Source organism: Centroberyx gerrardi, chromosome 13, assembly GCF_048128805.1.
Source record: "Centroberyx gerrardi isolate f3 chromosome 13, fCenGer3.hap1.cur.20231027, whole genome shotgun sequence".
Classification (NCBI taxonomy): domain Eukaryota; kingdom Metazoa; phylum Chordata; class Actinopteri; order Beryciformes; family Berycidae; genus Centroberyx; species Centroberyx gerrardi.
The window spans coordinates 20,885,634-20,900,760 of NC_136009.1; the positions used below are offsets into that span (position 1 = coordinate 20,885,634).

General features: G+C 42.3%; 2 protein-coding genes across 2 annotated transcripts; both read left to right on the forward strand.

Annotated features, from left to right (window-relative positions):
* Positions 1–7: 7 nt before the first annotated feature.
* On the forward strand, positions 8–10,140 carry stam (signal transducing adaptor molecule (SH3 domain and ITAM motif) 1). Its single transcript, XM_071918222.2, has 14 exons — positions 8–285; positions 1,133–1,217; positions 1,584–1,659; positions 1,881–1,976; positions 2,125–2,271; positions 2,520–2,610; positions 2,874–3,069; positions 3,659–3,753; positions 4,073–4,161; positions 4,799–4,886; positions 5,107–5,161; positions 5,572–5,725; positions 6,489–6,610; positions 6,931–10,140. Exons 1-14 carry the CDS (start codon positions 246–248, stop codon positions 7,160–7,162), a joined length of 1,566 nt encoding a protein of 521 aa, XP_071774323.2. The 5' UTR covers positions 8–245; the 3' UTR covers positions 7,163–10,140.
* Positions 10,141–10,954: 814 nt separating this feature from the next.
* Positions 10,955–14,236, forward strand: tmem236 (transmembrane protein 236). The gene is made up of 4 exons (XM_071918259.2): positions 10,955–11,208; positions 11,538–11,610; positions 12,438–12,561; positions 13,596–14,236. The coding sequence occupies exons 1-4, from the start codon at positions 10,955–10,957 to the stop codon at positions 14,234–14,236; spliced, it is 1,092 nt and encodes a 363-aa protein (XP_071774360.2).
* Positions 14,237–15,127: the final 891 nt, after the last annotated feature.

The window sequence follows — 15,127 nt, forward strand, 5'->3', positions numbered from 1 at the left end:
CTTATGTCTGTGAAATTATAGTTGATGAGAGCAGTTTGTCTAGACGGGACCGTCCGCTCTAATTACCCAGAATGCTCCGCTTGTTGCCGTCTGGCAAAGGAGTGACTGTGTAGAATCTGCGAGCTAGCAACATTTTACATTTATGAAGTTAACGGTACTATGCATTTTTATTGTATGAAATAAAAGACAAAGGGAAAGAAAAATAAAGGGAGAAGGCGGAATCTGTTGTTGTCAACACATCAGCAATGCCTCTCTTCACGACCAATCCATTTGACCAAGATGTTGGTGAGTTGAGAGAGCTAGAGGCTAGCTCCAGCAAGCTAACTTAGCTGTGATCCGCCAGCTTTGTTTGTGTTTTCCAGCTGTGTCGAGCCAGTCGAGCTATGTTGCTAATGTTACCTGGCTGTCATGTAGCCTGTCTAGTTAAACTAACAAAAGTATCATCAACGTTGGCAGTCCCTGTCAGTTTTCTGGATGTTTGTTTAGCCTGTGTCTTGTCATGTGAATCGTTTACCAGCCAAGCTAGCCAGTGTGCACAGATGGCCAACTAGCTTGCATCGTTATCTTATGTGGAGGTTTAGCAGTAGCTAGCTGATACTAGATACTGATCCAAAAGCCCAATAACGTTAGCCGTGTTCGCCTAATTGACTTGACTTCTAAACAATATATGTTTAGCAAGTTATGTATTATGTGTATGCTTTATCTTTTGTAAAGTTCACTGTTTGTTGATGAACGTGAGACACACCTGTCCGTCAGTTAACTTCCCATTCATGTATCATCCCCTTCATGTATCCCATCACTTGTTGTCTAGGCCATCTGATGAGCCTTACATTTCGCACAATTACTGGAAGTGAAAGTGGATGCGGTTATGTGTGAAACCATAATACCATGCGCTGTTTCCTTTCCTTTCTCTCTGCTGTGCCGAGTGGTTTACCACTTTATTAGCCTGAGTCACTCTAAAGTGTGTGTTCATGTGCGAGTGTGCATTTGCCTGTTGTGTGCCCAGGCGTGCTGGAAGAGAGGCAAATTTGTTTATGTCTGAATGTAACTGTACATGCCATGCAAACTAGTTGTGCTTCAGCAGCCCTTCAACCTTTCCAGTGATACCAGTTGTTGTGTTTCTTTCCTGCAGAGAAAGCAACCAGTGAGATGAACACAGCTGAGGACTGGGGCCTCATTCTGGACATCTGTGATAAGATAGGGCAGTCTCGCACTGGGTTAGTTCAACTGACTTCACACTGTGCTGCGCATTATCTGAGGCTGAAACAATGTTTTTGCCAGTTATCAGGCATTGTATGAAGTTCACTTTAAGGCTTTTCAATTGTGCAACATATCTCAAGGTTGGAGTTAAGTGCCCCTTGGTCTTGGGACAACAAGGGCGTAAGGGATCCCCGCAAGGGATAAATAGCTTTAGATAAACACCTTAATGTTCATTGACAAATTAGACTTAAGTCTGGTGCTCGGCCAAACAAATCTACCATAGTTCTGTCTTGACGATTCTAATTTTACTTAGCTAGATTGTCCTCAGGTCCAACCCAACCGTTAGTCTACATAAACCTTTGATCTCTACTATTGTGTTCCAGGCCTAAAGAATGTCTCCGCTCTATAATGAGAAGAGTGAACCACAAAGATCCTCATGTGGCCATGCAGGCACTGACAGTAAGCAGAACGTCTGTGTTGGGTTTAACTCTGTGTTTGTTCAGTGGGTTACGTTGAAGCGCCATGTAGTCTAGTCATCTAACCCATCTAACCTAATTTAACCCTTGATTGAGAGTGGAGTAACCAAACTGGTACTATGATGAATCATATTGAAATGGTTGTTACATGATTGAAATGAATTACTTAGTCAAGTAAATCATTTGTACCCCTTCTCCCCACAGCTACTTGGAGCTTGTGTTTCAAACTGTGGGAAAATATTCCACTTAGAGGTGTGCTCCAGAGAGTTTGCCAGCGAAGTCAGCAACGTCTTAAACAAGGTAGGTGGTCTTTTTCATGTTCACTCATCCTCTGTAGTTCAGCGTTATCCGGATAAGTCCCTTTTCATTATTTCTGATCACTTGAAATTAGGTCATGCTGCATCCAGCGACTTGTTTTCATAATTTGTCATGTTGTGTTTGTCCCCAGGGCCACCCCAAGGTGTGTGAGAAGCTGAAGGCCCTAATGGTGGAGTGGGCAGAGGACTTCCGTAACGATCCCCAGCTCAGTCTGATCTCAGCCATGATCAAGAATCTACGTGAGCAGGGCGTCACCTTCCCCGCTGTGGGCTCCCAGGTGGGTGTGCTTGGTGAAATGAACCGGAGTTTCCTCAGCTTGAATGTAGGTCTTTGCCAGGATAAACCACACTTGGTGTTTTTTTTTTTTTTTTGGGGGGGGGGGGTTTAATCGGGGGGGAGTGGGGGGGGGGGGGGGGGGGGGTCTGTTTTGCTTAAGCAAGGAGAACCAGACTTTAGCCTCTTAGTCTTTGCTTCTCAGTTGTGTATTGTTGAATTGCCTAAGCATGGGATTATCATTGTTTATAGGCTGCAGAGCAAGCAAAAGCAAGCCCCGCTTTAGTGGCAAAGGATCCCTCCACCTCGACAAACAAAAAGGAAGAGGAAGACTTGGCCAAAGGTAAAGAAGCTTCCAGATGAGAATTAGACAGTATTTGATGGTGTTTCAGACTGTGTTTACACATGAATGTCTTCAGCATTCATTGAATTGGAAATATTTGAGAACAGATGCACACTAACAGTTTTAATTGTTTTGTTTGTATCCCCTTAATCAAATCACATTTTGCACTGGATTCACATATTACAGAGGTTCAGCATGGTTTAAGGACTTTTAAGGACACACCCACCCACACACATACATACATTATCTCTGTTTGTGTGCAGCCATTGAATTGTCATTGAAGGAGCAACGTCAGCAGCCCCAGACCTCTCTGTCAAGCCTCTACCCCAGCGCCTCCAGCCTGCTCTCCTCACACAAGTCCGACGGCAGAAAGGTCCGCGCCATCTATGACTTTGAGGCTGCCGAGGACAATGAGCTCACCTTCAAGTCAGGAGAAATCATCACCATCCTGGACGACAGGTGAACACACACACACACACACACACACAGACACAGTGTGAGAGGTTACCAAGTAGTTGAGAGGATTCACAGCAGCAGGGTGGTACTCAGTAGGGCGACCATCCTTTATCTGGAGGACTCAGATTCTCATCCTCTGCGTTGGCAAGCATCCACCCAAACTGGAAAAAAAATATCCCTCAAGTATCACATTATCACCTCACATCCTATCTGATGAGCAGCCTTACCTTTTTTAGATTTTTTAGCTGTCAGATAAAAACCATGTACCAAAATGTCACTTTTCAGCATTGTTTTTGACTTGATCAACATGCATTTTTGAGTTTATCCAAAGGTTTTTGAAAGGGTTTCATTGGCACTAAGAGTGGTCAAATTTTGAACATGAAAAATAAACAAAACTAGAGTTACGAGGTATTCACATGACAACAGCAATTTGTTAATATGTGCAATTACAGTAGCTCTACAACCTAATCTGTCCAATCTTTAATGCCTGAGTGTCTCTTGCACTTGGAAGACAACAGTTTAAATCCAGTTGGTTACAGATTTATTATCATTTCTGTTCACATCTGAGGGTTTTTTTTCTTTTTGGTTGCAGTGACCCCAACTGGTGGAAAGGGGAAACATACCAGGGAGTGGGGTTGTTCCCCTCTAACTTTGTCACTGCTGACCTCACCGCAGAGCCTGAGATGAGTGAGTATAAACACACTTACACACACACACACACACACACACACATCCCTTCCATCCACTTATGCCATCTCCTGTTCTTTGATAGCCCATTTAGTCCATTAGCATTATTGCTTTATTGATCCCACAGCGGGAAATACTGTTATCACTGAAACACAGCTGGTGAAACAATACAAAGAACAAAGCCTATAGTTCTGGGAAGCCACACTAGAATGGGTCAGATATTATGTTAGACACATCTCCTCTACTTTATGTATCATACTGATTTCTACTGTTGTGTTGTTCCCTGCTGCCTCACTTACTGTCCCTTGTCAATCCACAGTGAAGACAGAGAAGAAGTCAGTGCAGTTCAGTGAGGACATCCAGGTGGAGACCATAGAGCCTGAGCCAGAGCCTGTATATATAGACGAGGTAATGGGCTGAGTACAGTTTCCTACTGAGCTTGTTGATTGATTGATTGAATTTATTGAGGGCAAAAATTAATCAAACATGTTAAAAGTCTTAGCATGTTGCATTGACCCCAGAGGATGGCACATGAAAGTGTTACACAGAACTGTTACTTCCAATGTGGTCCTCGATGGAAGACAAACAGTACATAGCATACTAACTATACAACACATTAAAAAACACAAGAAATTAGAAGGAAAGAAGCAGTATGGCCAGCACACAGTACTACATTATGCAAACATATAAACATTGAGCCGACATGCAGTGCAGAATAGGCACTGCAGGTGTTCACCCTCATAAAGTTGTCGGTGTCGCATTAATAAATGAGGAGGTTCGTTTGTTGGTTTAGTTTGTTATTTGAAAAACAAGTGACACCTGCTTTTACAAAATGATGGACAACACAGGATTAAAACAAATTGTGCTGTTTTTGTAGTCTGCAGATGACAAAATGATACTTGGTCACAATGATGTAATGATAACATAGACTGGGTATTCTATATTTTAAAAAGATAGAGAGAGATTCTGGCAATTATTTTTATTCCTAAATGGATGTATAGTATTCTTGAAATACTTACCTTACAACCTTATTGAAACCTTTCAGGAGAAAATGGACCAGCTACTGCAGATGATCCAGAGTGCAGATCCCACAGACAACCAATCAGACGCAGTTGAGCTACTACAGTTGGAAGGTAAGCTGAATTTAGCTTTGAATCCAGCTTTGATAATCCTCATACAGGCAACTGATTTAGGGGCAAAATGTTTGCATGTGAGAGTGAGAAACGATGAAATCAGTTGACAGAAACAGGTGTTTTTCATACTTAACTCTTTGGAAAGGTGAATTAATATCGAGTAGTGATGATGACTTAAACTCAGAGATGCCAAGTAACAAGAGTTTGTCTTTTTTCTCAGGTGCTTGCAACCAAATGGGGCCCCTCATTGACCAGAAGCTGGAGGATATAGACAGGTGCATTGTGCAAACAGACATGGCATCAGTTGTTTGCCTCACCAGTTTTGCCCATAGAGAACAACTGAATTTCATAAGCCAATGAATTCCAAGTTGAAATCCATTAATGAAAAAGTAGTTTCACAGATAGAACTCTGATGTTCCTCTGATTTAATTAATGGACAAATAAATAGTGCAAGAATTAAAATACAAAGAACATATAACAACAATAAACATTTAACACAGGCATACAAAATACAAGCCTTCATGGAATATTTACTGGAAGGAATCTCACTATCCTCGTGTGTGTGTGTGTGTGTGTGTGTGTGTGTGTGTGTGTGTGTGTGTGTGTGTGTGTGTGTGTGTGTGTGTGTGTGTGTGTGTGTGTGTGTGTGTGTGTGTGTGTGTGTGTGTGTGTGTTTGTTTATCAGGAAGCACTCGGAGCTGTCGGAGCTGAACGTGAAGGTGATGGAAGCCCTGTCTCTGTATGCCAAGCTGATGAACGAAGATCCAGTCTACGCCATGTACGCCAAGCTGCAGAGCCAGCAGTACTACATGCAGCAACCTGCCAACGCAGCCCCACAGGTAGGGTCGACTTCCCATGGATAGTTAAGTGTACTGAGAAGTTCTGTGGTGTACTTTCATACTAAACAAATCACTTGGAATGTGCTGATACTGGAATTCATGATTTACAGTACTTAAACTGAACAGTATTCACTTAGCAGGGTTCAACAGTAAGGATTGCCCGATGGCCCAGGGACAATAAGATGTTTGAAAAAAGGGTTCTAATCTTACCAGTTCTCACCTGTTAAGAAGCCTTTGCCTCTCTGCTCTGCCATTGGCCCACTCTCCTCTCTGCTGTGCGCTTTGTGACCAATTAGATTGGTCGGCAGAAAGGTAGGAATAACAGAAAGGTCCATGGCCCGATTTTCCACCATACCAATGGTAAGGCCAGAGGAGCCAAGGTTTTGAATAAACCTGTGTGCCAGCAAAATCCTAAGTGTACACATCGAATCGTCTAAGTCTGAATAGGAACAGCTCAAATGTAAAGATCTCCATCTGCATAAGGCTTGCATAATTTGAGGCAGTCTGAATTGGGGCCTTAGATCATTGTTATTTATAGTTTCAATTCATTTTTCTAGCATCTTGCTGTGAGTGTAAAAGGCAAGTGGTTTTGTTTTGATTTCTAGCATCATGTCACATAGGAATCTTAGTATTAGACTTTTGTATTAGATACCCACTGATACCCACATCTTATTTTAGCCTGGTATCGGTCTAATGTCTAAATTGCTATTGATGCTTACCAAGGAATCACCTCAACACTTCATCTGCATGTTTGTGTCCACAGGTCTACCCTGGTCAGCCTGCGGCGGGGTCATATGCCATGAGCGGCACAGCGGTGCAGGGTTACACTGTTCCCATAGAGCAGCTTCAAGCTGGCACCCCCATGCCTGGCCAGCCAACCCCCAGGTGAGCAACAGAGTTACTCTGTAATATACAGTAGGCTTCATATTCTGTTTAAGGAGAGTTTCTCATACACTGGCGTCCTGGTGGCTTAGCATGCTAAAACGCATTACCAACCTTTGTTGCACATCTTCCACTCTCAGAAAATAAACTAAAGCTAAAAAAAACAAACATAATCTTAACATAGACTTTCTCACTACTTCGTTTTAACTTTATTTCAGTCTTTGTTTTCTAGCCTTTTGCAACATGTTCCCTGTTGCTACAATGTTATTAATTACATGATTCAACCTTGCTGGTAGTTAATGTTGCTTCACCCTTTTCCACAGTGACGTTCATATGTACATGGGCCAGCCGCCAGTCTACAGCACAGCTCCGGGCAGCATGGCCCCAGCAGACGTCCAGTCCTACCAGAACCCAGCCAGCGCCCCCGGGCCGGGCCCAGGCGCCAATCCTGCAGGCATGACCCAGACGCCAAACTACAGCGCCCCCTCTGGCCAGAGCATACCACCTCCCTCAGACCCCCAACAGGCCCCCTACTCAGAGAAAGCCCTGCTATAGGGTCCACAGAGCTCACCATACCCTCACACACACATACACAAACACACATGCACACGCACCAGACCTGGATCAAATAGTAGTTGTAGATAGTTATTTTCTTTTATCATGGAGCACCAGATGCGTATGCTTTATCGCATCAGAAAAAATCAGATAGTGTCAGTCACATAAAAGCATACTGAATTGACTTTGAAAAACTCAAACTTATCTGGCACACATTGTATTGTTCTATCTTGCAATCCCTATCCAGTTGGTATCTTAAGTCCTTAAGTACACATTTGAATTCGATTTTTGAGATTTGTTCATGGAGATTGGATTGTCTAAGATCACTGTGAGTCCACACTTGGTCTGAAAATGGCCATTATGCATTCTCCCAGGACTGTATTTATTTAAATGCACCTGCATTACTTTTTCTCACTCTTCCCCTCTATTTCTTTACATGACTTGCATGCACATCCTGGCTTGATTGCATTCAGTTGCACTTTTATATTGTTTTGATCATAATGCGAGCCTGATCACTCCCAAATGTGTTTTTGAAGATTGCAATATGAGCAAAATCCAATTTTTATGTATCCAGACCTGACACTTATTGCATCCAAGTATGATAGGACTATTTAAGAAATAGCTTTGAAACAAGTGTAACTGTAGCCTGAGTAAGCTAAAATGACCCACAACATGTATTTGCAAATACTATTTGACCAAGTGTGATACACACAGGCATTCATGCACACTACTCTCACATACACACTGGAACTCTAGATATGATACACAATGACACTATAGGCACAGACAGGTGTACAGCAGCTTAGACACACAAAGTTCAGTGCATATGCACACACACTCAGTTGCACCCGTTGGCGCACGCAGCCTCAGCAATACGTGATCATACACTGTCACTCACACACACTAACATGGGAAGAAATCTGCGATATTCCACAGCCTTCCCATCCACCTAAGCAACTGCAGTGTTAATCCCACATCACAAAGGGGCGTCGACTTACATCTACCTTTCGGTTTTTTTTTAATCAGAAAAAAGGACACTACTTTTAGCGATGCTGAAATTGTTAGGCTACTACATTCTGTGTATGTCGTCAACTTTTAGAAGTACTGAAAACTGAAGCCACTTTTTGGAGGGAAAAGAAACATGAAGAATTCAAGCATGCACATGACCTTGTATATACTGTAGTGAACTAGTAGTGAAGCCACATGACGACCTCATGGTGGGCTGTATGTTAGCACAGTTCCATGGAGTTTAGCTCAGCCTTAAAGGTGAACTCTGCAGTCATGATGTCCCTGGTGAATTGAGGGTCGACGGTGTAAAAGCCAAAGAGAGCAAAGTGAAAAAAATGCTCACATGCCAAAACCCGACGAGATCAAGCCAGTGAGATGGCAGCATAATTTGGCATGGGTGCATTATCCTGTTTGAGGTTTTATTATTTTTTTTTTTTTCGATTTCTTTTATTTTTTACACTGGTTGACTTGCCATTTCATACTGCAGAGTCTTCCTTTTTAAAATGAGCAGCTCTAGACTTGGGGCTAGCTCTCTCCCATGCAGGAGCTGTACTAACAGACTCATACCACAGACTTGACTACTAAGGGGTGAACTCTCTGAATCCCCCAGTGTCTTTAAAGCATCTCTTTAGTCAGTGTTGAAAAATGGATACTATGTTTTTGTAGTGCATTTTAATTTATATTTTGATTATTGTTATGCTATTTTAAATGAAGAAGCAGTACATGGTGCGAGTATGTAATGAGAGAAAAGAGGAATATGTGATACTCTACCTAACTTAGTTGTATATTTAAGTTGCTCACATGAGAAGTGGAGATTTCTCTATGTGTTTGATACATGCTATATCTGGGAGCTGCTTATTGTACTGTAGGGTCAAATGGTAATGTGAAAATTTGATTGAAATCTCCCCATGCGTTTCAAACTTGTCCTTTCTCAAACATGACTATTATTAAAGCAAATTCTACCTAAAACAGAATTGAGATATGGTTTCTGTGATCCTGGGCAGTACAGTCAGGATTTGTTTACATCTCTTTTCCAATCTCTCCATAAGCTATTTATTTGGGTTTTGGCACTAATCTTCTAAAGACGTTCAAGATCAAACATTCCACAAAGTCTGCCTCCCATATCTTGTCATTGCACTTTTCTATACATAAGAAATGTTGCAAGATGGAAGCATGTTTTTACAGTCTTGGTTCTCTGGATTTTCTTTGGCTTCTTTATGTTGAAGGTCTTTATCTTTGGGAAAGAGTTCATGCTCACAAATAATGATTGAACTGCTGAAGATCACGGAAACAGCAAAAAATATTTTTTTTATGTTGCATTTTTCTGTTGATGTGTAATATTGAATGCTGTTGCATACCTATTACGCTTAATGAAGCAATTGAGTTGCAAGTTTTCAAATTTGAATTTATTTGCAATTGAAGGGCAAATCCTTGTGTGGACCTGACTGTAGAATTGTGTCATTTCAATTTCTCTGAGAAATTATCCTTCAAATGTGCTAGTCCTTGCTGTGCCCGCGCCGCCTTAAGAATACAAACCACCCCTCTACTTAAGCTTGGTAACTGTAAAATTGCAAACCAGTTGCCGTTATATGCTCCAGAACCTGATTTAGGCATTTAAGTTGCGGTTTCAGAGCTCTGACTTGGTTTCCTGGTTGCTGCCTTCAACTAAACTGTATAATCGGACAGTATTAACCATGTGTTGGATCAAAGAGGGCAGAAAATATCAAAGTAGCAGCTATTCTGGAACCATGGGACCATGAGCCAGTTCATCACAAATGCACCACCTTTTTGCACCACAGGACAGCGTTGGACTGCAGCCCCGATGTAACTTTATTGTACAGGAATGAGATGCTGCCTGTTTTTATGTTTTAAACGAACATCATTATTGTAAAGGTTCTGTCTAAAATTGTACCCTGCTGTTTGTATGTACTCTTTTAACCATACTTATGAATTGGTATTCACAATAAAACCAGGCCAAATGTACAGAATATTGCATATGTCCTCGTTTTATTTGATTTGTCTGCTTTTCTTCTTAATTTCTTAGAATAGGCCAATGTAAAAAATCAAAGGCATTTTTTGGCCATTTTGTGTTTTCTGCCTTGCCACTAGATGGAGATCAGAGACCCATCAAGACTAGGTGGAAAGCTGTAGTTACATGTCCAACAAATAAAAGAAGGTAAGACAGTTTTGTTTGTCTTTCTTTGTAGCAAATGTTGTTTGTGAAAATGTTTTGGTGATTTCAAGTACTGTGGAAATTAGGGATTTATTTAGAATTGTTAGTTTGACATTACGATCACTTTACAATTAAGCTGCAGGCTTGTTACTTTGACATAAGACCAACTAAATGTAGAATATGGTCCTAAAGGTTTTGGGGTTTTTTTTGCATTTGATTTTTTCGTCATTACTTGTTCTGCTCATCTAACCATAAGCATTCACCTGTTAAAGCAGGCACGGGTCTCAATGTCATCGAGAGAAAAGAGTCGCCTCTTTTCCACAATTAGCTCGTGTATAATTCAAGAACAGTCTCAATGTAATTTTCTCCTTGAAGTTATGAGATAGGAGTGCTCCTCTTTGTGAGCCCATAAAAATGCGAGCATGACCACCTCATTACCTCAGCAATAAAAGAATACGGCTTCCAGTGCAGTGTAAGCAATGTCAGCGTGCAGAGTCCAACAGAGGCTCCACCAGCTCCTTCTTGGGAGATGCTTGTGAGCGTCTTTAGCCCTAAGCTCAGACCTCAGACCAGTAACTCAGCAGGGTTCAAACCCGCGGCATTAAGGGACCATGCCCTCGGGGAAGACGGTCAAGCTCGTCCTGTACGAGGTGCTGCAGTTCGCGGCCCTCAGCGTGCCGGTCTTTGTGGTCATGGAGAGGTTTGCCAGCCTCATGCGTGATGTGAGAGGATCGGATCTGACGGCCTACTGGCTGGTGGTGGCCGCCTCTATCGCCTACGTGACCTCCGTGACCCTGCTGGTGTGGGTTCCTCTCAAATATCTGATCCTGAAGCGGCGCAGGGTCTTCACCGAAATCACACAGTGGTGAGTGGAGCTGTTAAGTAGTTTAGTTCAGTGATAAAACATAGAAGCAAACTGAAACAAACACTGTAATGAAATGTATAGTATATAGATGAGATAGAAGGGGCTGACACAACTGAATTAGATAACAGAATCTACAACAGAGCACAACATGGAGAAAAACGGGGGAAAAAAGGCAAAAAAAAATGACAAGAAAGGTAAAATACAGAGAACAGCGCTGTGTAAAGTACAATGTGTGCAGGATCTGAACTTTGCTTCTAAAGGAATGACTGGCTTCTGAAAGTGAACGCAATTATTGATCATGCTCGGATGACACTTGTTTTGTTTTTCAGGAGACCCACAGCGTTGGCCTATCTCACTCTGTGTACATTACCGTGCTTTGCTATTTTGATAGCCAGTTCCAAGGTAATGTCGCCAAGACCGATCGTTCTTGTCAGTGAAAAGCATCTGTTGACGTTATGTTCTCTGTCATGCTCCGATGGGGTCCTTCAAGAGGCATATTTGTTGCAAACAGTCCATTTGTGGCACAAGCTCATTTTATGACCCCCTCGTGTGAGAGAATGTGTTTTCAGAGTGACATAATTATTCACTGAGTGACGGCTGACACGGCACATTGCACCTCAGCAAAAAGAAAATGATCGCTTCTCAAGTTTCATTTCTTTTACTCAGTACTTATTGTATTAGTGGGCAAGTTCCCACCCAAAGATGTTCTCAACAATATGTACAGAGAAGGACCTAAACACCTTAAGAAATTCAAAAAAATGCATTGGAAATTTGCCCACTTGTCACAAGACTGCACTGTATGAGCCTGGGGTATTCAGTAACCCATAGTGAACATAACAGGTTGGCCATTAACCCAACACAACACATAAGTTACACTATGTACTTGTAATATTTCATTTTTTATTCCTTTACTTACAAAAACATAAATAAAACGTCTGACCATGAAGACTTGGCCACAAAAATTGTCAGGCATGTTTATGCATCTAATATTTCTTAATCTTGTGTTAAGGGCATTCAGTGACATCTTAATGTGTTTTATGACGGCGGTAATAAAATTGGATGGGTTCATAAAAGTTGGAATGCATGCGCTTGTCTTTTTCAACCCAGCCAAATGCTATAATGAGGAGTTTCAATTTCATTTCCTCCTGCTTCATCCCTCATGATTTCTAAGTGTCGGATCAATTTTGCATTCTCTTGTTTTGTTTTTTTTTGGCTTTTTGCAAATATAGGTGCAGGTGGATGGAGGACACCGGCTCGACCACTTCACTGAGCTGCCCGTCTCCTTGGTGCTCTTCTCTCTCATCTGTGTGGATATCATAGAGAGGATTCGCCCATGCAGTCTCACTGGACAATGTAAGGCTTGCTGGCATCACTATGGGTGGCACACATTATGTTGAAGTGTATGTTCCCAGTATTTGAAGTGTTTACAGTTCACACAATGTGTCAAATCATTGTCGTCTGCTTCCGTTTTATACCTCGTAGTTTGACTTGACAGTCCCTTCAATCACATTAACTTAATTGATTCGAAGCGACTATTATGGGCTGATAAGCTGAGTAGTTGCATAGCCATTTTCAACCTAGACCCTACTGTCCCATCATTTTCCTGCTACTTACATCTTGCTTGCCTGGGTGTGTGTCTCTCTAATACAGTCCTGTAAGTCCAATGGACACTCCACAAATCAACCCTAAAAGCACCAAAAGCATGTCTTTTTCACTCTGGAATGAGACATGTTTGTATTTAATTTTTCATTTAACCGTGACCTAGCTTTCACTGTTTCTTTTTCACCACTTGTAGCATGTAGACAAGCAGCTGCAGCCAGTCAGCAAAGAGTAAACAAGGAAGTACTAAAGCAATGGCCAAGGTAGCATCAAAACTGTAAAAGAAAGGCATGACTTAAGATTCTTTTCATTTGCATCCCAACTCCAGTCCTCAGAACCAAGATTACTGCTGGTTTTCTATCCTACCAGGTAGTTAATTGCATTCACCTTGCATCCCAGGTCTAAATCAGTCCCTATTAGACGGCTAGAATGAAAACTAATAGAACTTGGGCTCTGGAGTTGGGAACCACTGATTTACATCTTTTTATCAACATGACAGAGTAAGCAATCAATGTGTTGAAAAAGACATCCTTTGGGTGCTTTTAGGGATGATTTTTGGAGCGTCCATTGGCTCTATAGGACTATTGGAGAGCTGCTCACCCAGGCAAGCAAGACGTATGAAGCTCTATCGAGATTTTGGTCTGAAACAATTGATATGATGGAAAAAGAAGGGTAAATAGGGTCCAGGTTGAAACTGGCCAGAGTTATTCCTTAAAATAACCATAATCCTATGGTTATATATGGTAAAGTATAAAAATCTGTGTCCTGTGTGCTCTTGTCGTTTCCAGCAGGCAGCCTGGATGCTGACCTTGACATGCCTCACCCCATCCTCACCCACCTGGAGCAGGTGACCACCGTATCAGGCCAGCTGTACCCTGACAGGGGCCAGAACGGGTCGCCCCACGGCCAGCCGGAGGCCAGGAACGGCACCGCCGCGGGGAGATGGCAGGACGGGGACGACTCGCCCGGCCGCTCAACAGTCACCTCGCGAGCAGCCAGCGCCGCCTACCTGTACTCCTCGCCTCTACGCCCCCGCTCCTACTCTGGGCCGCTCCGCTTCCTGTGGGCGAGGGACAGCAGGTCAGAGGCTTTCGGGGATAGCTTCTTGTTCTGGCTGGACACTGTGGAGATGGTGAGAGTGGCAGGAGAACGCTCGGTCTACTACTCCGCCTGGGTGTTCCCCGTCTACATACTAGCCTTCCTGTCCACTCTTAGGCTGGTCGTCACTCCTCAGAGCCCCTTGCTGTCCTCTGCTGGATTCGCTCTGCAGGACCTTCCTTTCTTTATCATTCGAGTAGCTCTGATTGTTGTGTTTGGTTATGTAACGCCTGTCTTGTACCCAATGAAAAATCTACTGGTGTGCCTGACTTTTGTCTACTTTACATTCCTGACCAAGCTGAGGATATTCAGGAGGGAGAGCATGTTCTGAGGAGGAGCGGCGCCTGCTGTTGTCGATGAAACGATCCTCTTCGATTGTGGATGGTTGCACAGTCGGTGTGTTTATGTGTAGCGGGGGAACGAGGTGCTGTTATTGATGAAGAAGAGCAATTTTTGAATGGCAGTGGCTGCAAAAGAGTTGAAACCCCAGTCATCCAAATCAAAGAGTAAAAATGATTCGAGATCTAAAACCAAACAAGGTGCTTCTGTTGGAGTACGCAGAGAGCCACACGTTTTCATTTTTTGTATGACATGCTTGAATCTGTATTTATCTCTTATCTTTACCACATCTGCAGATGTACTACAAAAAAGTGATGAGAAAACATTTATTTTAATTTATTGTATATATATTTGAAAAATATTCTACGCTGTATCAAACAACCATGAGCTGTATTAAATAAATGTCCATTGTTTTTACGCTGAGGTGAACATTTTTGATACAAGTTAATACAGTTAGCTTGTGTGCATTAGTGGTTGATGTGATATGTGAACTAGCTGTCCAGCAACATTTTTGCACAAAGACCCCTAGCTTTGTTTCAATAAAATAGCCAAGTGTGTTAGTAGGCAGAGAGCCCAAGGTAATGCCCACATGATAAATGATGGCATGCAGCCAATCTGTGATCACAACAACCAACAGGACTCATTTTTTGGTAAGTGTACATTCCCAAGACCTACATTATATTAAAATTTTAGATTCTGTACCTGGGCTATGAAGTTTTTATCAGAATATCAGAATGGGGACAACCTGAGGAATGCTTCTACATTTGAAGCCCACCAGTCGCCACTTTGGGCTACCAGCAACCTGCATAGACTTTACTAAATACATACAGTATCATTACTGCTTGCTGCCACACACTAACATTCACAATTTCACTTGCAATAT